The 26,566-nt window shown below is 37.3% G+C and overlaps 1 protein-coding gene across 1 annotated transcript in view; it reads left to right on the top strand.

The window, feature by feature from the left end:
* Window positions 1–26,566, top strand: part of Sim1 (SIM bHLH transcription factor 1) — a 77,329-nt gene that overhangs the window by 22,062 nt on the left and 28,701 nt on the right. The window contains exon 10 of the mRNA XM_059272424.1: window positions 24,234–24,402. Coding sequence (XP_059128407.1) covers window positions 24,234–24,402 — 169 coding nt within the window. The remainder of the gene's footprint in view (window positions 1–24,233; window positions 24,403–26,566) is intronic.

Below are 26,566 nucleotides of genomic sequence, written 5' to 3'. Positions count from 1 at the left end.
GGGTTGAGAGATGTTCTGATTTGTGGGTATAGCAGTAAGTCATTAGAAGTCATTTTAATACTATGTCCATTTAGTAGAATAAGAGTACTATGTTTTCCCCTATGGTCTATGACTTATCTTGCCATAGATTCTTGGCTTCAATAAAAATGAAAGATAGATAGGAGTTCCATCTGTTGGAGTAGACTGTAGATTCAATTAAAAAGTGGTTGGATACTCCCATAACATTTGTACCACAATTTCACAGTTGGAATATCTTGTCAGGCCCATCATTATTATAGCTTGCAGGGTTCTCAGCTAGATGAGCTATCTATTACCTCAAATACTTACTTTTTCTTTGTGGTGACACTATTAAAATCATACCTTAAAGAGTTTTTGAAATATAAGTTATATTGTTTTTTTTTCTTTTGGTTTTTCGAGACAGGGTTTCTCTGTAGTTTTGCGCCTTCCCTGGAACTCACTTTGTAGACCAGGCTGGCCTCGAACTCACAGAGATCTGCCTGCCTCTGCCTCCCGAGTGCTGGGATTAAAGGCGTGCACCACCACTGCCCCGCATAAGTTATATTGTTAACTGTGACTACCCTATCATGTAATTGAGCATCAGAATTTATTCTTCCTATCTTCTTATAACTTTATGCCCATAGACTAATCTGTCCTCATTCCTTTTATGACCGAAAGCTAGAATTAAAGGCTCTGTGTCAATGACAGCATTTCGCCTTTCTCTGTATGAGGGTGAGAGTGGAGCTGGTTTAGGGGAGGAAAAGTCAGAGGGGTAGAGTTGAGTTTAAGTAAGAAAGGCCTATAGTGGTCAGCCCATCCAACTTCAGAGTGGGCTTTAATGTGAATTCATGGTGGAAGATTAAAAAGCTGCCTTGACATTGCAGCTTCAGAACTGTGCATTCAGATATTAACATTTTTTGTTCCTAAAGCATAGTGATGACATCTTATCAGTGATATTTAATTAACAGCATAGAATTTCCCCCTCAAGTCTTATTAAGGATATTTTTAATATTACTATAATAGTAATGTAGGTCATAATTTTTTTTTATAATTTCTTGCATCTCTCTAGATTACAGATATGTTGTTGTTATTACTCATTTCATTTCTGCTACCAGGTTTAACATTTTATGTTCTTGTAAAACATGTTGAATCAGATGTTAGTGATTTGCTAATATAAGTAATCCTGTTTATCAGATTTAACACAAGTTATCTTTTGTGGTAGTGGGATATTTCAAGACGGACTATGTGTGCTTCCATTTCTTCCTTTGAGAGAAATGGTTCGATGATAGCAGTTGTCCCTTGTGGTTGTACTTGAGTGTTGGGAACGTCCACTCATTCCTTTCGTTACTGTGCTACTGTCTGATTGCTGGGAACTGCCTGATTCCTCCTTCCCTTCTGGACTCCACTCCTCCCTTTATTGCTGCTGTGACATAGAGGATATAGACTCACAGACCTCCCCTTCCTTTCTAGGTGATGACGGCTTGGTTATCTACAGGTGTGAGCAGCCTTACCTCTTCTCTGGCTTTCTCGTTTGTTGACGGGAAAGGGTTCTGGTCTTTGAGTCATATAATAGGAAAGCATGTGTCATTGCCTTATTTGGAGGCTGAGACATGCAGAAGTGGTTCAGAATTCAAAAGGAGCTTTATTTCAATTACAGGAAAGTGTGCTTTTGTTTCCTTACAGTCTCGTTTTGGGGAATACTGTTATATTTGGTATAAGCTCTGAGTCTGTAGCTGGACCTGGTGATATAAACCTGCAGTCATAGCTATCCCAGAAGCTCAGGCAGGAACATCACGAGTTCCAGGCCTGTCTGGGCTACAGGGTAAGTTCAAGTTTAGCCCTGGCAATTTAGTGCAATCTTATATCAAAATAAAATACAGCCTGGAAGTAAAGTGCTTGCCTAGTATGCCTGCAGCACTAAGTTCAACCTTCAGTGTGTGTGGCTCTGTGTACCTTAATAATTTACTAAAAAGCTGCTACTGCTCTTCTTAGTGTTTCTCTCTGTGCTTTATGCCCATTGGCTTATGATACTTGTCTTTCCAGATGAGCAGGTAGTGATAGAAAATTCCCTGGGTTAAAGTGCTGTGTGTTTACACTGTTATACAAAGATGACTTGGCTGGGGCTTAAATGAAATGTGGAAATTTCTGATGAAGACCTGTAATCAAGAACCTGCACCTTTTGTCTTGGTTGAAGGACACCGTTCTTCCTTTCCTGTGTTCTGGGCATTCCAAGTTCCAAGGATCTGGAAAGAAAAGGATTGTCTATGGTGATGGCAAAGCCCAGAGGGTTGAGAAGAGGCTTATTTTGTGTAGGACTCTGATAGTGTCTGGGGTTTTACTGGGTCTTGAATTTTTAAGTCCATAAATCCACAAAAAATTTGGGTATTTATAAACTTCTTCTTTCTACACAGTTCCTTAACTCTATAATATGAAGGCTGTGCCCCTGTGTGTGGTTTCTATGGTTCATTTTGGCTCAGCAGTTGTTGCTGTTGCCATCATGAGCAGGATGATATCTGCTGGGTGGGAGGGTAGCCAGGGTTTACTCAGGGCCTTCTCTGTACTAGGATGGCTGAGAGCACGGGGCAGAAGTTACTTTCCCAGAGAGAAGGAACATTTAGAGGAGTCAAGCTTTTACTATGTCTCTCATTTAATTGGAACCAGTGCTTTTTTAGTAACTGTAGCTCACTGCTGTTAGTAACTATAATTTCAAGTGCGTACAACGTGAAACATTTGCCTTTTTTTTTTTTAAAGATTTATTTATTTATTATATATACAGTGTTCTGTCTGCATGTATGCCTGCAGGCCAGAAGAGGGCACCAGATCCCATTACAGATGGTTGTGAGCCACCATGTGGTTGCTGGGAATTGAACTCAGGACCTCTGGAAGAGCAGTTGGTGCTCTTAACCTCTGAGCCATCTCTCCAGCCCCACATTTGCCTTTTTGATGGTGTTCAGTGGGGCCTTTTGACCTCATTGTTTTACATCACCTGTGCATGTTCTGGGCATCACGAAAGCTCAAGCAGTCTATAGCTGGTTTAGCCGAACCGAAGAGACCCACCTAGCCTGAGAAGTCGGGTTGGCCCAGTTTGAAATGGAGCTAGGAACACTTGTTGTTTGCTGAAGGCACAGAGTTCAAGGTGATGGCGAATTTCCAGGGAAAGGCATAGGATTTAAAGGGTTGGAAACAGCGTTGGGATCCTTTGAAACAGGGTTAGGATCTTTTGACATGGGCTAGTGAGTTGTGTCCATTTGCAGCATGGCTCTTCTCTGCTACTGATGAAAGTAAGCATTTCTGCCCTTCTCTCTGAACTATTGCTGAAGCTGGGCCTTTAGAAGTTATTTTTCTCAAGGATCTTGTTTTCTACAAATTATTAGTGGTATGTATTCAACATGAATTTAGTAATAATTAATAATAATTTTGTACCTATGCACAGAACATAGTTTTGAAAGTTTGAGATATCAGTATTCTAAATTGAATTTAAATATTATTGAAAAGAATGTATAGTACTGCCATATATAGTGGATTTATATTGAAATTGATTTTGAGAAAGAAACTGTGAGATTTGTATTGGGACAGGGAAGTAAGTGCAAAGTCAGTGTGGGACTTAATCTGAATTTGCAGGGCCAAAAGGCTGCATTTGCCTCTCAAATTCTGTTCTTATGAAACTATGGTGCAATCTAACCAGTAGGCTTCTTATTAGGATACTTCAAACCCTGGAAATTCCTGACAAGGCATTTGAAAAAACGTGTTATAAAATGAGCTTTCAGTATTACTGTCATTCAAGATAGTATAGTAGCCAAGAGTCTATTGATTATTCCCAGCAGATTATCACCAGCTCTGTGACCAGGCAAGTTGCTTTAATATGTAAAATGTGGGCACTTTACCTCCTAGAATCATTCTGAATATTAAAGGAAATGTGTGAGTGTATTAGCATTATGCTCAATTCAAAATAACATTGAGAAAATGTCTATTAATAGGATGCTTATTTTAATGAAATAAAAAGTATCGTTTAGCACACAAATGAGCCCCAAACAAATATATATGAGTCTTTGGGCTTTGAAAGAAGAAAAGCGTAAGTTTTAGGAAGGCTGAAGTTTGCTTAAGAATAACAAATCAGTAGTCATTTTGAAGCATTGTTAGGTCCTTCAGTTTTTAGGAGTCTTTACAAATGATTTAAATTATAAAATATTACAGAAGATTTGCTGGGTACCTGGTATATGACAGGTGCCACATCAAAATGAGTGACAAATGTCTTTGGGGGTCAGGGGTGGGAATGAAAAAAGTGTTAAGTACAACTTCCCTTTAGGCCTGCTGGTGAAGAAAAGGCTTTCCACAAGGCTAGTGCTTCTATCTACATAAGAAAGAGAGAGCCAGAGTGCCACAGCCCAGCTTAGTTCCTTCCTAGTCTGCACAGGGCTGCTCAGAGTCTTCCCTGGCCAGGTGGTGGGCAGGGAGGGGAGGGAGTGCTAGGAGCTGGGCTTATTTGGAGTGTTCCCTGCCCCCAACTCTGTGTGTGTGTGTGTGTGTGTGTGTGTGTGTGTGTGTGTGTGTGAGAGAGAGAGAGAGAGAGAGAGAGAGAGAGAGAGAGAGAGAGAGAGAGAGAGAGGGAGAGGGAGAGAGAAAGGGGTGGGGGTGGAGCTGAGGGGAGAATCCAATACAACAGACACCCTGGCTACAATTCTAATTCTCACATGAGCCTTTGTATCTCATTACTCAGCTGTACCTGAGTTGATTTTTGTCCTTCTGGACTGATGTTAGGACAATTTTTTTTCTTTTGTTTTAAATGGAATTTCACTATTTTAGGTTGATACCTAATAGAATTATTAATCACAATGAATTTTTACATTGAAAATCACTCTAGGCTACCTTTGTAGATTTATTGCACTTTCAGAATACTGTCAATAATTTTAGGTTTCCGTAATTTCCTTTTTTTTTTTTGACAGAGTCTCTATACATAGCCCAGAGATCCATCTGCCTCTGCCTACAGAATGCTGGGATTAAAACATGCACCATCATGTCTGTCTGGTTTCAGTAATAATTTAAAAATTATTTTCTTTATAAGGGATGTTTCCTAGGCACTGCTGGTGTCTCTGAGAATTGCTCTGTTAACTATCATGCTTGGGCAAGTTGAGGAGAAAGATGGAATCCTATTGTAACGGCTGATGCAAGGGCTCAGTGTGAACAGGTGTCTCAGTCAATGTGTTACAGCTAGCAGTGTAAGCAGTATACTGACCCAGATCCTGGACTGCATTGGATGGCATTTTTGGTATGCTCTTCATAAAATGGCGATGTATTAGGGTGAGAAAAACGAAGTAGCTACTCTACATTTAAATGCCCAACATTGGCATTTTATGAAGTAACTGGTGACATCTTGCAGATGTTTTGCCAAGATCTATAGAGTTATTCCTTCTTTTAATTTGAGGTCTTCACAGAGTGAGTTATTCCAATATAATTGTATGCATCTGGATTTAGTCAGCTCCCATGCAATAGTCTCATGCCTCATACCCAATCCCATCACCCCCTTTACCAATTTAAGCATCAAAATAATGATTTTTCAAAAAATAAGCAGTTGATAAATGTCTCTCGTTGAACATCATTTTGTTTAGAACATCTAGTATTTTGTCAGGATTCAAATGGGAGCTGCTGTCTTCACCAGAAGGATATTTTTTCCTGTGATTGATTGTAAAGTGGATAGAGCCCGGCAAAGGATCTTTCTTTCTCAGGGATTTCTTGTTCAAACAGAATTTGTTGTATCCACATCAGCAAAGCTGTGCTAATACAAGCTGCTAGCTAGATCTTGGAAATAGCCTCATTATATTGAACTGGATATCATAAAGGTATCCATTAAGGTAGGATTCTCTCAGTGTTTGTACTTTTTAACCCAAGTCCCTTGCCACTTTTTACATTTCATCGACAGCCTCATTCTCTGGTAATGTATCCTTAGAATGTGGCTCTCATATGTCTCCTAACCACTGCAGAAGTAGAATCTGTGGCTTTGGTATTCTTAGGGGTTTGGGGCTTGCTGTCCACTCACCATTTTACTTTACATGTTTCTGGAGACTGTAAGGTGTTTTGGTGACTGAAAGGTAAAAACCCAGGAAATTTACTTTCTTCAGCTCTTTATGTGGTTGCTATTGCTGTCCAAATATGTGGCAGGTAAAAAACTACCTTTTCCCCTCCAGATATAATGAAATTGAATTCAGAGTTCTGCATTTTAATTTTCCAAGCTATTAGAAGACTCGAAATGGTGGAAGTTACAGTATTTAGCTTCACTGTGGAAATCATTCTGCAGTTCTGCCAAAGGGAAGCACTCATTGTGTTGTGTTATATTTGGGTGCTGGACCCCATGGGGGTCAGGAGTACTGGAAGAATGAGGCACACAAAGGTAAGGGCAGAGTGGGAGCTGATTTCACTCCTTCAATTAGAGCATGTAAAGCACTAGCAGAGTGTGGTGTGGTGTTCTATTGTCAAAGCTAATTGAAAACGGGGAAATATTAGAGACGACGCAGGCATTTTACAATTTAATTTCTTTTCTGTTTGTGTGTCTTCTCAGTTGACTCAATAGGACTTTTATTATAAACAAATTTCTGTCATTAGAATCAGCTTAACTTCTGTTGTGATAATTAAAGGGATTGTAAGGGATGTTTTAGATTTAAGTTCTGTCTAAAGCAAGCTGGGAATGGTGTGAATACTCAACGAATATTTTCCCAGTGTCTGCTGCATGCCGGGCTGTCTGGTAGGGCTATGGTGTATTACAAGATGACAGCAGAAACTCCAGGCTTTCATCCAGTCAAGTTTCAGAGTGTCTGTTATAGGTGGACGAGAGGCAGCTTGCAGAAATATTAGATATGTTGTGAGAAAATGAGAGGAATCAAGAATACCTAGAGTTTTAGCCCGAGCAACGTGGATGATGTGGGACAAAGCAGTTTTGCAGGCAGTGGCAGCAAACAGAGTTGTGTGTTAGGGTTTGATGCCTGGAAAAGTCACATATTGGACTTCAGTTCTGGTAAAGTGGAAAGGTCTTAGACAGTGAATGGAGATCATCAAGGTATGGAACGTAAGGTCAGAGGAGTGGAACAGGATCACCAGTGATGAGAGAAGAGAAGCTCCTTGGGGACTGAGCTGCAGCTCTGCAGCCAGGTTCTGAGAAAATATCTCAGTGAGAGCTGCTTTCTTGGCCACCTGTTTTCCATCTTTCTGTACACCCCTTTCACATGATCGCTTTGATATTTTCATCCCAGATAACAACTGCTCTGTTTTTCAAAGTATGTCCCTGCTTCCAGCATCAGCACCATTGGAGAATAAGTCAAAATGTACATTTCTGGACTGCATCCTAGACCTGCTAGTAAATGGAAAAGGGTAGAGTCCAGCAGGCTGTGTTTTAACAAACTGATTAGATGCTTTCTGAGGTGTGCTGAAAGTTTGGGGGCTACTGTGTTCAGAGGAGGAGCACGAGTTGAATCAAAGAAAGTTAACAGATGGGAAATGCACTATCATCTCTTTCTGGACCAAATATCTAAGGCTAAAGAAATAAATGTATTTTAATGTTTGTCAGTAAACGACTTCTGAGTCGTTGTCGTAAATTATAACAATAGTCAGCTACCTATTCATCCATTGATGACCATGTACTTTGTATAGTATTATAATGGCTGATTTCAACTAGACAAAATGAAAATTTGTCATTTCAGTGGGCATCCCAAATTCTCTACCAATCATTGAAACTTTTCTTTAACAAGATCCTGGTCAGACAATTTAAAACGATTCCTGAGGCACACATTTGATGAATTATGAATTTTTATTCATAAAATACATCTCAAATTTATTTTAGCTGTTTAAATAATGGAGTTTAATGTATATTTAGTCAAGCATTACAGTAGTAAGGGCTTAAGGAGATTAGAAATAAATGAATCCAATTAAAGAACATGTCCCTGAGATTTGATATGTCATCGGCAGGAGTGAACTGTTTGCACAGCAACTGTAAAGAAATCATTAATGATTAACTATCCAGAAGAGGGTTAATCAAGAATAAATGTTACAGGACATACTTTAAAATATTTAAGTTAAACAAACAACGACTTGTGCATCCTAGCACATTGTATCATGCGTCATTTCTGCTGTCTTTTCCTGGATAGTTCAAAGTCTGAGCCTTTATGTGGCTGTGATATACAAATGTGAGCTTTGTAATGTGTAGAGCAGGGAGAACTTTCCAACAGTGTGAATCATTTGGCTTCTGGGCTTTCCTTACATAGGTTCTGGGGGTAGAATTTGGGGAGCCTATAGCGTTTAATATGGAATCAAGTTTCCTAGGGTAATGAGATGATTATGGTCTTTTGACTACAGATTTTTTTTTCCTGTTTCTGGAGCCAAAAATTGTTGTGCTATTTTTATGTGCTCTGCTAGGGGATACTTTTAGGGTTTAGAAATCAGTTTTGCTGAGGATCAGAAGAACTAGGTGAGAGAAGGTTCCTATGGGAATAGAGACTAAGCCAAATGCAAGGCAGTTGTTAACTCAAACAAAATAACTCTCCTCTCAAAGGGAATAAGATGTAATTTATTCTAGAGTCAAGAGTTGGCTTTGATCTCTAACACCACATAAGCCAGGTATAGTGGTACATGTCTGTAATCCCAGCACTGAGAAGGCAGAGGCAGGAGGATCAGAAGTTCAAGATCATCCTCAGCTGCATAGTGAGTTGAAGACAAACTGTGTTAACGATACATTATCTTTAAAAACAAAATGAAGAAACAAGAAACAAAGCAAACAAACGACAAATGATTAGCAATTTAGGAAGTGAAAAGGAAGATTATCTAGTTTTAATGTATTCCATTTTTGAAATGGAATTTTGTGTTTAATCTTTTTTTGATCTGTCTTATAAAAACCAAAATCTTCCTGTCTTCTAAGAAAATAAGAAACACAAAAGTTATAAGATCAACACAGTTTGGGTCTTATATTTTTGGTTGTGAGCCTAGCCTTTAACGGCTGAGCCATCTCTCCAGCCCCAGTTTGGGTCTTAAACCTAAAGGATGAACAGCTATACTTAAAACTCTAGCATCAAAATAGGGAATGCTTTTCTGAACATAAAAATTAAAAATTCCTCATAGCAAGAAACATGCCCCCAAATTAGTTCACTTCATTTGAACATTGAAATAGTTCACATGAAAACCTTCAGAGGCACACAATTACATAAGGTAACAAAGGTGAAAAATAGATCAGAACACAGTAAAATGTCTATGCACTAAGAAAACATATGTTTGTTTGAACACTTAAAAATCATAAATAGTATTACTAAGATGTTAAACTTATGAAAAAGAATTCAGTAGTGCTTTGTCTTTTGTATGTAATATGCACAAATAGAAAATCTTGGAAATAGAAGTTGGGGAACTACTCGGTGTATGGTAGGAGTACTTGAAATTTGACTCAATTAGTGTTTTTTAAAAGATATATTTGTTTTGATTTTAAAAGCCCAATATGCTCATTATAGAGAAAATATGATAGTACAGAGAACTATGAAATGACAAAAGACATTTTTGTCTGTTTTCTAGATATCTACGCTTAATACTTTAGTTCATTGCCTCTCATTATACATATATAGTACTTCTTAACCTAAAAAGAAAAAAAAATCCGTTTATTGTATTTTTCACATCATTGGAGTCAAAGGATTACCAGCTATATAAAATTTTATCACAAGGATATACCATAACTTAGTAATTCCTTTATATTTGGTTATTTCGTACTTCTAACTGAATATAAGAAATTATGCCAATAAACATCTTTATATATAGATATTTGATAATTATTTCTCATTATTTTCATAAAATTATTTTCTCTTTTCTAAGAACACATCTATATTGCTAGAGGTGAAGTGGCTGGACTTAAGAATGTGAACGTTCTCAAGACTCGGGAGGTGTGACTGCTCTGCTCTTTTAGCAGTAGCAATGTGAATGTCTGTTTCCTCCAGTGTGTGTCATTAGGACTTTCATTAAAAATATTTCTGCCAAATTAAAAGCAAAATTATCTTCTGTTGCCTGCTTTTTAATGTATATAGATTATTATTCATGAGACTAAACCTCTGGAATATTCCTAAACACTTTGTGCATCCTTTTATAACTTTTTATTGTGGAGATATTGCAGTCATTAACAGACTGTAAATTTATTTCTCTTGGGATTTAAAATGTTATTCCTCTTATCTTCTTCCATATAATTTCGGCAGTTAGAAAAAGTAGTTTAGGATGAAGTGACTTTAGTATTCTAGTTTTCCTAAATATTATATACGCTTGAATTACAATTTGATAAAATAACTGAATTTACTACAACAGTAAAATAAAATTTGACTCTTTGACTTATGATCTCATAGTATTTCAGAGTCATTATCAATTATAATCTGGGAATTTAAAAAGGTCTCACAGCAACTCATTCAAAGTTGTGGAGAAAGATGGTTTTTAGGTAAAGGCACTGTTTATAAAAGCAAAGAGTTTTGGGGAACGACTATGGTACAAACAAGAATCTACTTATTTGTATGAGATGATTTCATTTCCAAAGGTGCCTTAGCCTAATTTTCACCAGACTGTCTTCATCTGTGAGCTTCTCAGTACAGAATCCTCCTTATCATCTCTTTCTGCTGGGCTCCATAGGAGCCTGAATATGAAACATAAAGCAGGTCTCTCTGCTGCCAAGACTTACTGGTGGCGAGGCAGTAACTCTGCCAGAATACAAAGAAGATCATGCACTGTGTAAGAGTGACTCTAGAATCCAATTAAAAAGTTTAGTGTAGGCACATTCATCCCCACTTAATCTGATCATGGTTTACTGCAATCCTCTGCTTATTTCAATCAGTGCCTTTGGAGCCAAATCAGTTGTGTGTCTTTGTTTCCACGTTTTGCCTGGGTAATTTGATCAATTTCAGCTGTTTAAAAAAATAGTTCAGCTAGGAAATCTGGCAACATCTTTTAAGAATTGTCATGAAGCATAATGTATCCAAAGAAGCTCCAGGATGACATGCAGATCCAAAATTGTTATATCATAAACAAAAGTTCAGTTTTCTAAAAAGAAAATAGAATACAGTGTGGTGTCGGGAAGAAACACTTTTGTAAAGACTCTAGAAACAACCTGAGCAATGTTGTTGCTTGCTTCCTTGTGCACAAATTGCAAGGTTGTGAATCTTAAGCACTGTGCCCTGGTTGCAGTGATAGAGATGATGCTAATGTATATCTCTGAGGTGGAAAGTTACTTTCATTAGCTTTACAAGGGTGTCACAGAGAGTTTTTCACATGACAAGTTGGCATTGACTTAATGAATGGTTGTGGTGCATTGTTAAAGAAAGGCTGAGGAAGGCCAGTGAAGTGAGCGTGGAAATTTGAGTTATTCCAAATATGTACATGGCTATTATAAAGTTTAAAGTAAAATGGATGGCTAATTTTGAAAAATGGATGATTTTTGACTGTTTGTTATGGAATAAGATGATTATTTTGGTCTGCAAATATGGATGAGATTGAAACCGACAAGTCCAAGTGATTGCATGTTACTTATCTCTCATTGCTTTCAGAGTGAGAGGTACCCAAGAATGTCTGCAGCTCTTGTACAAATCATTAAAAGGAGAGAAAACCAAATGTAAATCATTCTTAATAGCCTTTTGAAGAATATATCAAGTACTATATACCAGTAGTTCTCCTTTCAATATGCCAATCATGTCTGGAGGCCAGTATGAGCTGCCCTTAAAAAGATAAATTGTGGAGGCCTGAATATATATTGTATCTCAAGAGAGCTTGAAGAACAAGACCATGTCTTTTTCGTTGTTGTTAAAAATCACCTGACTCATGTTCCCCAACCAACTCTTTGGAATCTAATGTCTGTGGAAGCTGAATATATTTTGGCCTTACACCAGGAGGGAAGTGTTAAATAAATGGCTTCACTAAGCATACATGTAATCTTGAGTACATGTGTGGTACCAGAATTGCTTCACTGAAGGACAAGGAGAGAAGTAGAGCCAGACTTCTCCTGGTGTCCGAGATTGGAGGAAGGAAATGAAACTTGTAATCCCCATGAGCATCTAGCCCTTTAAGCGATATAAATGAAATGCTCAATTTAATAGAAGTCTAAAAGTAAAACAAATGCTTTGTTCTTCCCAAATCTGCTACTCAGAGCTACTCTTGGCAGCACGTCAACTGCTTGAAATGTCTTTAAGTGGGTATTTTTCTCTATTATGCTTTTCATCCTAACAGATCTATGGAGCCGTTGGAGTTTTGAATAGAGAAAAAGGAAGGCTGAGTTACACTGCATGACTGTGTTGCTCTTATGATTCCATGTGCTTACTTAGCAAAAAAGAACTTATCTTAGTATTTTGACCACATGCACTAGAGCTTAAAACCCGAAATGTAACAGACCAAATTAAAATGCATTTGGGATGAAAAGAAAAATACAATGTAAGGAGTGTTTATTTTTTTTTTTAGAATTAAAACATTTTTCCATATAATCTGTTCTGATTATGTTTTCCTCCTTCCCCAACTCCTCCCTGATCCTCCCTGTCTCCCTACCCACCATGTTTATGTTGTTTCTCTCTTTCAAAAAAAATAGTATTTACAATGAAGTGCATTTAAAATGAGGTGGTGGAGTGAGAAGCTAGGAGATAACACTGTTGACTGAGTATTTGCTGTCCCAGGCACTGTGCTGCTGAATTTTCATGCATGATTTCCTGTAAACCTTACTATGTCTTTGTGAATCACAGACTAGAAATGGAAGCCTAGATGGCAGGTTGTTAGTAACAGACAGGATTGCCTTCACATTGATCTGCTTGATGTTGTGCTCATCTGTGGAACTTCAGCAATTTAGAAAATTAAAAATAATTTTTTATTTTATGTGTAAGAGTGTTTGCTTCATGTACATTTGTACACCACATGCATGCCTGGTGTCTACAGAGGCCAGAAGAGGGTATCAGATCCCCTGGAACTAGAGACAGTTGTGAGCTAACATGTCAGTGCTGGGAACCAAAGCTGGATTTTCTGGTTTTAAACTCCTGAGCCATCCCTTCAGCACCTGGGGTAGTTATTTAGTTTTTTTTGTTGTTGTTGAGGATCAGAACAACATTTTCATTAAATCATCAAGAGTATTTATATAATTCTTACATTTGACAATTATGTGAATGGGCACAATTTTGAACTGTTTATTAGATTTTAAATGTTATTTGGATTTATTTAATTTGTAGTATTTTTATTATTGAAAGCTATACAAGCCAGGTGTGGTGTTGCATGAATTTAATCCCAGCACTTTGGAGACAGATCTCTGTGAGTTTGAGACTAGCCCTGTCTACAGAGTGAGTTCCAGGACAACCAGAGCTACATAGTGAGACCCTATCTCAAAACAAACAAGCAAACATACAAACAAAAGTTTTACAAAGAATTTAAAAATATCTTAATTTTCCCATGTATTATATGATAATTATATACATTTCTGGGATACATCCTTATATTTCAACACATGAATGCAATGTGCAGTGGTATATTAACTAAAACCTTTATCTTTTCTTTTTTCATAATTTTGGAGATTTTGATCATTTTTCTTCTAGTTCTTTATAACTATATAATAGGCTACAAATTAGGCTACAAATATTAGTTACCCTCCTATGCTATGAAACACTAGGACTTATTTGATACCAAATTTCCAACTTCCCTCTCCCCATCCCTCCCCACTTCCTAGATTCAAGTACTGGCTGGTCTACTTTGAGAACATGTGGTATTTGTCTTTCTCTGTCTGGATTTTTTTTTTTTTAATGATAGGCTCTTGTATAGCCTAGGATGGCCTCAGACTTGACATGTACCCAAGAATGATGTTAAACTGATTCTCCTGCTTCTCCCTTCCAAGTGCTGGAATCACAGATATGTGCTATTATGGTTAGTTTACATGGTAACAGGGATCCGACCAGGACCTCCTCGTGCCTACTAGGCAAGCACTCTACTCATTAAGCTTCATCCCTGGCCCCATCATCTGGAATTTTCACTTAACAGAGTGTCTTTCAGTTCCATCCATGTTGCTTCAAATTACAGGATTTCATTCTTTATTATGGCAAAATGATACTTGTGTGTGTAGGTAGGTAGGGAAGGAGGGAGGGGAGAGAGAGAGAGAGAGAGAGAGAGAGAGAGAGAGAGAGAGAGAGAGAGAGAGAGAGAGAGAAAGAGAGAGAGAGATTGATTTTCTTCATGTGCTCATCTGCGCATGAACTCCAGTTGAATCCATTACTGTGATTAGTGCGCAGTAAGCATAGGAATTTAGCTATTTATTTTTATACACTGCTTTCATTTCTTTTTGACTTTTATTTAGAAGTATGATAGCTGTATTATAATGTATTATAAAGGAGCCATCATACTGTTCACTAATTTGCATTTTCATTCACAGTGTGGTGTGCAACTGTTCACGTTTCTCTGCACTTCTAGTAGTATTTCCTGTTTTTGTTGTTGTTTTGTTTTTAATAATTCTGACAGGAGTGAGATATATCTTTTTGTGATCTTAATGATTTTAAAATTTCCCTGATAGTGATATTGAGTTTTTTCCTGTGTGCTTGTTGATTATTTCTAGTTCTTTTGAGACCTCTTTATTGAGACCACTTGTCCATTTTTAAATTGTTATATTTGGGAGTTTCTGTCATTAAGGTTTTTGAGTTCTTCATATATTCCAGATAGTAATCATCTGTCAGCTGAATGATTAGCAAATATTTGCTTTTATTTGGTAGGTTCATTTTGCTGGCAGAAGCTTTTTAGGTTGATATGGTCCCATTTTTCAATTTTTGCTTTTGTTGACCATGCCCTTGAGATCTTATAAAAACAACACAAAACACCATTGTCTATCATGATGTCTTAAGGTGTTTCTTCTATATTTTCTTCCAGTTATCTCATAGTTTCCGCCTTCCATTTAAGTTTTTGATCCATCTTGAGTTGATTTTTTTTTTATATATATAGTGAGAGTAGGAATTTACAGTCTTCCATATGTAGATGCCCGTTTTCCCTTTGCTGTTTACTGAAGTGTTAAACTTTTCCCCCCATTGTATGTTTCTATGCTTTTGTGGTCTGGCTATTATGTCCCGTTGGCCTATGCTCATGTTTTTATTCCAGTACCATGATTTTTGGCTAGCATAGACTTGCAGTAGACTTTTCAGGTATAAAGAACTTTATTTTTTATTGCTTTAAAAATTTTTTATACAATGTTTTCTGATTACATTCTTTCTCCTCTCCCAAGTTCTCCCAGATCCTCCCCATCTCCTTTCCCACTCAACTTCATATCTTTTCCTGTTGAAAAATCCTCAAAAAACAAAAACTGAGAAAACAAAATAAAAAAGGCAAAGCCACCAAAACACCTCCACTACCACAACAAAAAGCACACATGGAGTTCATTCTGTCTTGGTTAGCAATTACTGAGCAGGAGGCCTGTCCTAGGGTATGGTTGATATATCTAGTATCACTCCATTGGAGAAAACAGATTTTTCCCTCTCCCAGCAGGTATCGATTGCCAGTTGCTTCTTGGTTAGGGGTGGTGTAGTATTTTAGAGATGAGGTATTTTGATACATTCAGCTTTGTTCTTGTGCTCAAGACTATTTTCTCTCTTTGTGTAGTGCACTTATGTGAATTTTAGGATTTTTTTGTATTTGTGTCAAGAATAGACTTTATATTTTTTTCTGTTAGGTGATAGAGACTGAACCCAGTGCCTCTTCCACGTATAGTAAGTGATCTATCCTTGATTTATACCCCCAGCCTGCTAATCGTATTTTTGGTGGTATTACACAAAATCTCTAAATTGCTTTAGGTAGTGTGGACATTATACAATACTAATTAATGCAATCGGTAAGCATCAGGAATTCTTGTCAGATTTTGTGTCTTTTTCAATCTGTTTGTTTAATGCCTTGTAATGTTTATTGCAGAGTACTTTCACTTCTCTGGTTAAGTTTACTCTTAAATATTTTACTTAAAAATATCTCTTGTCGATAGGGTTGCTTTATTTGACCTCTTTTTCAACAATTAGCTCTTTGTATATAAAATGCAAATTTTATTTTATTTGTTAAGACAGTGCCTTATCCTGTAGCCTAGGCTAGTCTTTAACTCATGGAGTCCTTCTGCTTCATCCTTCTAAGTACAGGGATTACAGGCACAAGCTACCATGCCCCAGTTAGATATTGGTTGTGTTATTTTCTTGTCTTTTGCCAAATCTGATGGAAGTAATTTAAGGGAGAAAAGTGAGTTTGGCTTTAGGTTTAGGGGAGCAGTCTGCTGTGATGGGAAGGCATGGTAGCTGGATTGTCTTTGTTTAAGTTTAGGGGAAGCAGTCTATTGTGATAGGAAGGCATGGTAGCTGGATTGTCTTTGTTTAAGTTTAGGGAAGCAGTCTGCTGTGATGGGAAGGCATGGTAGCTGGATTGTCTTTGTTTAGGTTTAGGGAAGCAGTCTACTGTGATAGGAAGGCATGGTAGCTAGATTGTCTTTGTCTCTAGGGGTAGGTATATGAAGTGGTAACTTCTTGGTTACTGGTAGATCAGGAAACAGAAAACTCAGGCCAGAATCAGAAGCTAGACATCACTTTCAAGGCCCATCTTCAGTGACACAGTTTTTTTAGGTAGGCCCTAGTTCAAAAGGTTCAGCAATCTCCAAAACAGTATCATCATTGGGAGACCAGCTATTCAAACACATGAGCCTATGCTATAAATTCTACATTTAAACTGTAACTTTGATTTTTAATCATATAACCTTACTGCATCTATTTACATTTCTATCAGTCTTTCCAGGGAGCCTTCACGTTTCATGTGGTCTGTAAACTGGGATAATTTGATTTTTCCCTCCCTACTTGTATGTCTTCTTTCGTTCCCTTGTCTTATTGCTCTGGCTGATATTTCCAGTATTCTGTTAAATAAGAGTATTGGAAGAGGACATCTGTCCTTTCCCCCAGCCCCCTGTCAGCTTGACACAAGCTAGGGTCATTAAAGAAGAGGAAACATAAACTGAGGAAATCCCTTCATAAGATTGGCCTGTAGGCAAACCTATGAGGCATTTTCTTGATTAATAATTGATGTGAGAGGGACCAGCCCATTGTAAGCTGTACCATCCCTGGCCAGGTGGTCCTGGGTTGTATAAGAAGCAAGCTGAGCAAGCTGTGAGGAGCAAGCCAGTAAGCGGTGTTCCTCCGTGGCTTCTGTATCAGTTCTTGCCTTGAGTTCTTGGCCTGAGTTCCTTTGATGACAGGCTGTGATGTAGAATTGTTAGCTGAAATAAGCCCTTCATACCTCCAAGATGCTTTTGGTGTTTTATTACAGCAATAGAGCCCCTAAGTCAATATCCGTTTTCTTTCTTTAGATCTTAGGGAAAATGACTTCAGCTTTCCTTCCAGAAGTATGGTTTGACTGTGAGTTTTTATATACAGTTTTTATAGTGTTGAGGAATGTTCCCTCTATACTTAATAAGTTGAAAGTTTATATAATAAAGTGGTGTTTAATGTCTTCAAATTATTTTTCTCCTTCTATTCAGGTGATTATATGGCTTTTGTCTTTTATTTTTTGGGTGGGATGAATTAAATTTATTGATTTACATATGCTAAACTATCTCTGCATTCTTAGAATACAGATTATGGTGTTTAATATTTTTTCTTATTGTGTTTTTTGAGATAATATCTTTCTTTTATGTTGCTGTACTGGAACTGCCTATGTAGATTAATCTGGCCTTGGATTCATAGAGATCCATCTGCCCTTCTGATGGGATTAAAGGCATATGATACCATGCCTGGCTTAATTTTTCTTCTTATTTTTTTTTTATTATCATTGTGTGGGAACATATGGGCCAAAACACATATGAAGGCCAGAGGACAACTTTTTGGGCTTGGTTCCCCACTTGCATCTTTACATGGCATCTGGGGTTGAACTCAGTTCATTAGGCTTGAGTGGCAGGTATCTTCACATGCCGCACCGTCTTGCCCACCCCTATGTGCGATCTTTTGTGCTGTTAGATTGGGTTGTTGGTATTTCTTTGAGGATTTCTAGGTATATATTCATCAGGAACAGTGGTATGCAGTTTTCTTTTTGTGTTGTTGCTGTGTCTTTATCTGATTTTACTATCAGGTTAACGTTGGTAGGGTAGGATGAGTTTGCAAGAGTTCCCTTATTCAGAAAGAACTTGTAGAACTAGATAATGCAGATATGGACCTTCTGGGATCTGAGAGTGTAGAAAAGAAAAATGAATCCTATTACTTCCTTTTATAGATATAAATTTCTTGTATAGAAATAGGCCACATTTGCAATGGTGAGTAATTTTTGCATGTGTTAATGCCAGGTACTGAATAGATCTTCTGTTTTCTGTGGACATAAGTGCATTTGATGGAGTGTTCAAAAGTAGAAGCTCTATCTCCTGTCAGAGTCCAATATGCTTGGCTTTCTATTTTCTAAAGGAAGGCAGGTCACACAGTTCATAACCCATCAGGATCATTTTCCCATTGAGAAAATCTACTGGTTTTAAGTTATTAGTATTCATTGTGTTTGGAAAAAGTATTTTAAAGTTGTGTCCTTGTCTTTCTCTTCCATTTATGTGATATACTATGCATTTGCCTTCAAAATACAACAAACTATCTCTTTGCTTATGTCTTCTAGAACTTTAGAATTTACAGGGGGAAATCATAATCATTTGAAAAGAAATGTTAGAGTAGGGAAATTTTCCTCATCTCCTCTGTACTTCGCTCAGTATCAGCCCTGATGCCTCCTTCCTGAGATATAGAGGACTTTTGTTCATTGATCCCTACACACCCTCTAGAACAGATCCCTACAGCAGAGACACTCAGTAATTATAAACTGAAGGATCTCAGAAGTCAGGAAGAGCCTTCTGACAAAGGGGACAAATGGGATGTAAGATGTTGGGGGAAAGAGAATGCCCAGAAACCAAAAGCTTAGTTTAGGGGTTACTGTTTGGATAAAGTGAGGGGCTAAAGAAGGAAAACTTTGATATATTGGAAGAACAACAATGTATTGTGGAACACATTACATTTCTGACTGAGGACTACCCGTCTCCACTGTCTTCAGAAGGAAGGCATTAGAGCAATACAGTAATATGATCAGATTTCCTGAGTTTAGAAGACAAGGTATATGTATGACTTCTTTTAAAATCTTTGTTGTCTTATAGAAGAATATTTTTGCTCTCATTAAATGATTTGAATAGTCATTGTCAGATTTCAAAGGGTGTTGGTTCCAGAATTTTCCTAAAGATACCGAAATCTATGAAGTCCCCTATATCAAATGTAGTATTTGAATATAATCTACATACACCTCCCTATATGCTTTAATGTTTTCTAGGTACTTATAATTCTTAAAATAATGTAAGTGCTGTGTAGTTATATAAGGAACAATGGGAAAAAAGCCTGTATATTGTTCAGGACATATGTAATTAAAAATATTCTCAATCCAATGTTATGTGGCTCCACAGATGTGGAGTTTGTAGATGAAGATGCTTGTAGCAGGCTTTTTTGAACGATTAACCCCAAAATTAACACAGAGACTTACTACTAATTATGAAAGCTCAGCCTTAGCTTAGGCTTGCTTCTAACTAGCTCTTATACCTTAACACACATTTTTAAATTTATATTCTTCCACATGCTTATTACCATTTTGCTCATCCTATTTCCTCCATATCTGGCTGGTGACCCAACCTTTCTTATTCTTAGAGCTTCCTCTGTCCAGAAGTCCTGGCTATACCTCCTTCCTAGCTATTAGCCATTTAGCTTTTTATTAAACCAATCACAGTGACATATGTTTACACAGTGCCATCAAATATCTCCCAACATTTTCCCCTTTTTGTCTAAATAAAAAGGAAAGGGTTTTAACTCTAACAATGCAAAACTATATACAATAAAAATAATTATCAAGTAAGAAATACATTCATAATGTCCAGTCCATTAGTATTTGACAAATTCAGAGAAAATGCTCTGTTATCTATCTTTTCTAGGTGAGTCCAAAGTTTTGTACCCAATTCAATTTCTATCATAACTTAGGCAAACTGTAACTATAATTTTTAACTATCTAATCTTCAGCCCCATCAGAGATCTGAGAAGGATATAATATTACCTGAGTAAACAGGAAGTGCAGAACAAGTAACTTCCCAAACTAAGAAACGACAGAGACATCTGGTTGTCTGAACAGTCACCCCAAGGTTCCTCTGTAATGTTGGGGCATCCATCTTCAGCTTAGAATGGGCTTAGAATATCTGACAGAGCTGGGCGGTGGTGGGACATGCCTTTAATGCCAGCACTCGGGAGGCAGAGCCAGGCGGATCTCTGTGAGTTTGAGGCCAGCATGGTTTACAGAACGAGATCCAGGACAGGCACCAAAACTACACAGAGAAACTCTGTCTCGAAAAACAAAAAACAGAACAAAACAATAAAAGAATATCTGACAGACTTTTCTGTGAAGCAGGATTTTTTGAAGGACTGTCCTACCCTGTCTTGGCAAAGTTCAAGTCACTTTCTTTTGTGTCCTGCTTGTAATTTGGACAGTGTACTTTCAGCAGTTAAGGCAAGGGCAGTTTCTTTTTCTGGTAGCTAACTTTGACACAATAAAAGTAAACTCTATATGAAGGTTCTTCAATGCCCATCATACTTTTTTGAAGTAGATTAGTGCTGTCAGGAGCAGACATGTCTCACTGTCTTGGAAAGCCTTATGTTACTAAAACATTTTAAATGTCATATTCTGTAGGTCTTTGAAGTGTTTGAAGATCATCTATATGTCTAAAAAATATCTCTGTAAGACCTTGAAAACATACCTAACATGACTATACGTTTGATTGTTATAATGACTTACTATTAACCTGTTCTTTATTTTCCTAAACAGTTTTCAAGGACTAAAACTTTAACATTATCTTTTTAAATGAAATGAGATGCATAGGTACAACACCTTAAACAAGAGTAGAAACACAGTATAACAAAAATAACCTTAAATTTGTACCAATATAGAAAAATCCATACCAATGTAAAATATTTGAGACTAGTTGTTGTTTAAAAGTAGACTCAACAATCTACTCTTTTATCCCATCATTTCTATAGTATATCCTCCTTTTTCCCTGCAGAAAGAGATCCCTGAATCTAATTTCCTTTGCTTAGTTTTTGTTTTCTGACCATTGCCAATAACAACTTGTAAGCAACCACCTAAATGATGACAAACATCTATAACTCACTGAATGCCCCAAAATCACCCACCCCACCTCTTGGGAATGTAGGCATTGTGTTCTCTAGACTGCTTCCTGTTGTCTGGGATGATGATATCTTTAGAGGACCTGAGAAAATTGAGATAATGGTTAAGCCCTGAAAAAAAAATAGCCATAACATTTGTTGTCCAGTCTCTGTGCAAAGGGAAAGCACAAGGCTCATCTGCAGTCTTGGATGGAGTAGTCTGTGAGGCTGGACCATATTAGCTAACCACCTTGAAGCTGTTCTGGATGTAGAATTTTGAGGAAACTGTAATAGAGGCACTCTGAGAGGCTAGATGATCTGGGCCACCTGTTTTTCATTGGTGTCTGGTCCTCTTGCTCTGTCTTGCAGTTTTTCTATGTTTATTTCTTTGTCTGTAGTCAAGATTTTCAGGGCATCTCCCCTGAACAAACCTGATCTCTACCAACCTTGAATGAATCCACAGCTTTTCGTTTTCTGTGGAAAAGAAAGTATAATCTCTTTCCCAAAGTAATACATTTTCTGACTTCCATTTTAAAGTTAAGGCATTCCTAAAGTATCTAGGCTGGTTTAATTTAGCAGTTCCTCTTAAAATCCTATGTCTCTCAGCAGCTGTCATTCACTCATCAGCAATCAAAAAATTCAAAGTCAACAAGATACCATATAAGATCCAGACTCTCTGTGTGTTTTCTATTTTTACATGGCTTATCCTTTTTATATTATTTTATTCTCTCTTTAAAGACTTTATCTTATCATTTATAAACTACTTTTTTCTATGACTGTTTATACCTATTTTCTTTTCTTTTTAAAGCCTACACACATTTTAAAAACATACTGTAACCTTTATAGAGATTTTTTCCCCATCTGTCCTATTTTTTTCCCACCTGCTGCATTCTCTGACCACCTGAGACCAATCTTAAACTGCCATGTCAAATGCCACATGGCTCAGCTTAGCACATGGTGCTGGTGGCTGGCTCTAGCAGCAGCAGTAGTGACACCTGTGTGTACCAGCCCACCTGAGAGACTGCAAGACTAGAAAGCCACATCCAGATCCTTATCCGGAACTTTTCTTAGCTTTCTCAGGCCCTATGTTTAGACATTCGAGCCCCCACATTGGACATCAAATGTAGCAGGATTTTTTTGGACTGCCAGCCTTATTATCAGTTATGAAAGCTTAGCCTTAGCTAAGGCTTGTTTCTAACTATCTCTTATAACTTAAATTAACTCATTTCTATTTGTCTGTATGCTGTCAGATGGCTCATTGCTTTTACCTCTCCTCTTTCATGTCCTGCTTTCTCTGCATCCGGCTGGCAACCCCGCTTTTCTTCTTCCCTGAGACCTCTCTGTCCCCAGGAGTCCCACCTGACCTCTTCTTGCCTAGCTATTGGTCATTCAACTCTTTATTAAACCAATCACAGTGACACATCTTCACACAGTGTAAAGGAATATTCTGAAATGTTTCCCCTTTTTTTGTCTAAGTAAAAAAGATTTTCACTCTAACAGATGCTGACTGTCTGATGGCATGCTATTGTAGTTTGCTGATCCGTGCCATTGCATGCCAGCAATAATACTGAAACTGGTTCATTGGGTTTCCATTCCTATTCACTTGAAAGACTCCTGGTCAGAATTATGCTTTTGCCTTTTTGAGTTGATAAGTAAATTGCATGTATTTATAGCATGTACTAGGGTTCTTGATATAGGTGTATATTGTGTAGTGGCTAAATTAAGCATATGTAGTTTATACACTAGCTAACGTACTTATAATGTTTGTTTTTCATAGTAAGAACACTTAAAAACATCTCTCACAGTAATTTTGAAGTAACTAATTATATTTTCCAATTTGCTTGATTTTGCTAGTCTTCTCAAAAGTGAAAATGATCATAGGATAAATGAAGAAAGTAAAAGTAAGATAAAAAAATAGAAGAAGCTGGTAAATTTGCACAAAATGCCTGTATGAATGCTTCATAAGTGTTCTAGGGGGGATTGCAAATTAGACTTAAGGCTTTTTTTTTAACCTCTAGTACAAAGCAGCAAAATATGATGAGATATATAGTTCATAGTGTTCTAGAGAGTAAAAAGAATCAGTCAGTTACCTTGGCACATTCCAATGAGTTCTGGAATTCTTAAGAGATTTCTCCAACAAGCAGTGATAAAGAAGACTATTTGAAAAAATTATTTTGAGAGACTAGAGGGAAGGGTTGATACTCTCTGAAGAAAATTAAAAGTTTCAAGAGATATCTGATGATGTCTGAAATGCCTTGGGGTTGCACCTGTGGTCAGAACCAAGGGGATTTCATAACATTAGCTCCTTGATCTCTTTATAGCAACCTGCAGTCAGTATGTATATTGTTTTTCTCCTGAATAGATTATAGTCTACTACACATTATAGTTATCATCTTCATTCTCTTATCTCTATGTAACACAACATCTGGTGTATAAGGAGCACAACAAATGTTTATTAGATAATGAAGGAATGGAAAAAATCTGGTGGTAAAATGTACTCTGAGAGGACTGACATCCTGTTGAAAGGGATTTTTAGCTAATTTGAAGCTAGCTAGCTATAAGAATGTTTAGAATGTTTATCACAAGAGTATTGTTGTTGATCCAGTAGCATTGGTTGTCTGTTGAGTTCATTCACATGAAAAACTTTAGAGTAGGTTTAATAATTCATATTGTACCATCCATGGCATGAAAACTCACTCTACCACTTAACACCCATCCTTTACAGGAGAAGGGCTGCGGGACTTCCTGAAGTTCACTGGGGTAACTCAGCAGATTTCTCTTGGGCTACTAGAAAGGTTACTGTTTAGGTTTTTTATTAAAAGTACTTATCTGAGTAATTAATAGAGAGGCTTATCTTCTATTTAATAAAATCAATGGAAGGCAGCCATATTCACACACATTTGTTGAATGTGAGGCTTTTCTGGGATAACCTGGCTGTTTGGGGCAAAACAGTTTGACAACTAACTTTTGCTTTCTTTTTATATATGGAGCACTGTCTCTTCCGATGATTTACATGACTCTATTCCCTGTGGTGGCTGACTAAAGACTTTGTTCTTCACCCTGCAGAGACACAGAATACAAAGGGCTGCAGCTCTCCCTGGACCAGATCTCAGCCTCTAAGCCCACCTTCTCCTATGCCAGCAGCTCCACACCTACCATCACTGACAACAGGAAGGGGGCTAAGTCTCGGCTCTCCAGCGCCAAGTCAAAATCCAGGACCTCCCCATATCCCCAAGTAAGTACATGGATGTTTCACAACTTTCTTTTCTTTTCTTTTTCTTTCTTTTTTTTTGACTTGATTTGAAGTTGAAGAAGTATGAAATCTAATTATTATATGTTGTTGATAGATAAAAAAGTGTTAAGAGGAGTTGTGAATTGGTTTTGTTGTTTGATGTGTTCATGGGAGGTTAGTTTTCATCATCACAATTTCTTTGATATTTTTATTGATTCTACTTCTTGCTCTCTCTAACTCCCAACAATGATTAGCTTGGAAGATTTAGTAAGCATAATAAAACATAGGAAATAAGGCCTCAACAGAAAAGTTAAATTAAGATGGGAACTTTGAAAGAGAAAGATAAGAGGTTAAAATTAAGAATGAAGAATAGCTTCAGCATGAGATTTGCCCACAGACTGCATATGGGGTAACTGGGAGAGACAGAACCCTCCAGATGACAGGGAGGAAACTCCTTAACAATGCAGTGAGATGATGACACCCAGAGGACGTATCCCAAAGTAGTGAAGCATACATTTATGAGAAATGGTTTTTGGAGAGAAAAGAATATTTTTGTGACCAGTGTGTGAGAAATAGAAACTAGATTTTTGGCAAGATGTGTCTGTGCAGCTTCCTGCCTGGAGGAGGTAGCACAGGATTGAGGCTTCCCCACTCCTTGTATCCTGTGTCCACTTTGCCTCCATTCTCTTCTGGAGACAGACTGCCAGACTACTTGCAGCTCACTGTGGGTAACTCAGCAGATTATTCTTGGGCCAATAGAAAACCAGTGAGCTTTCTGAGGCACTATTTTTACTGTTTATTATTATTAAAAATACCAATCTGGGGATACAGAAATGATTATTTTTGTTCTTTTCAGAGCCGTTATTTTGTCAAATGTATAAGTCTGAACTATTTGAAGAAATGTTTTTCATTGACTCGGTTGTCATAAAAAAGCTACCATTTGCTAGATTATTTTAGTGTCTAGATAATGAAGATAAGAAGATAGTGACTTCTACCACCAAGATGCTTAAGTCACATGGCTTGAAATCTTTCATAGAAGATTTCTTTACTCTGACAAAAGGGGGTGGGTAAGGCCTACATGCTTTACAGTGCACAGCTTCTTCCAGGATAGCTGAGTACTTTACTTGTGAAGAATAGAGATGATGAGAGACACCACCAATGGGAGCTGCTCCTTTTTCTAGAGAGTCTGTGAGGAGCTTTTTATATTACCATCTGGTGCTTTGGGAAGTAAGTTTTATTGCTTCCTTTTAGGAATGGATTATGCCTCTGAGTAGTCCTTTCCTCAAAAATAAATGAATGTTGAACATACACAGATGAAAGGATTTAAATGAGGAAATACTAAATTAAGAAGTTTGTTCTTTGTTATATAGGAATTAACATGTACACATGTGGGTACACACATGTGCACAAATGCACATGCACACATACACATGCATGCGTGCAGGCACACACATGTGAGTACTCACATGCACACACGCACACACACATGTACACACACACACACACACACACACACACACGTGCATACTTCTCTTATTGAACCTCTTAAATTTCATTGCATGGTCTGTTTTCCTTCCTGCTTCCTGTTGCGTCTGTCTTAGTCTCTAAAGTTTCTATCAGTTCACTCTAACAGTACATGCTGTCCCATTAGATGACTTCTTGTGTGTGTTTAGCTGATGAGGAATTAATTTGAAAGTTAAACATATTGTGTAGTTTAAAAAATAAAAGTGGAAAGTAGAAAATTCCTCTTTATTGTTTTCTTTAGAATTGTAAGCTCTTCTTTGATGTTTTGTAATGTTTAAAATCACAAGCATAAACAAAGCAAAACTCAAACACATATTGTTTACATAGGATTTCTCTTGTGTATTCGTTTTTATATTAATACTTGGAAATCAAGCTCTTACAATTTTGGCTGTATGCCTCCTTTTAAGCAGCACAGTTGACTATAAATTAAGTTTACCTAACATTCATGTGCCTACTAAAGGTTATTCTTAATTTTGTTTATTTTAGATAACCATGGTGATAGATAAATCATTATTTAAGTTTTCACTGTATGGGTACTAGCACACACATGCCAGGAAAGAGACATAAGTTTTCTGCTTACAAGGAGCCAGTGGTACAGACTGGCAAGTGAACAGACATTTGCAATTAATTGTGCTGGTGTGAG

This window comes from Peromyscus eremicus, chromosome 8b, assembly GCF_949786415.1.
Source record: "Peromyscus eremicus chromosome 8b, PerEre_H2_v1, whole genome shotgun sequence".
Taxonomy (NCBI): domain Eukaryota; kingdom Metazoa; phylum Chordata; class Mammalia; order Rodentia; family Cricetidae; genus Peromyscus; species Peromyscus eremicus.
The sequence above is the reverse complement of the archived record's forward strand: the minus strand, read 5'-3'. Positions and strand labels throughout refer to the sequence as shown.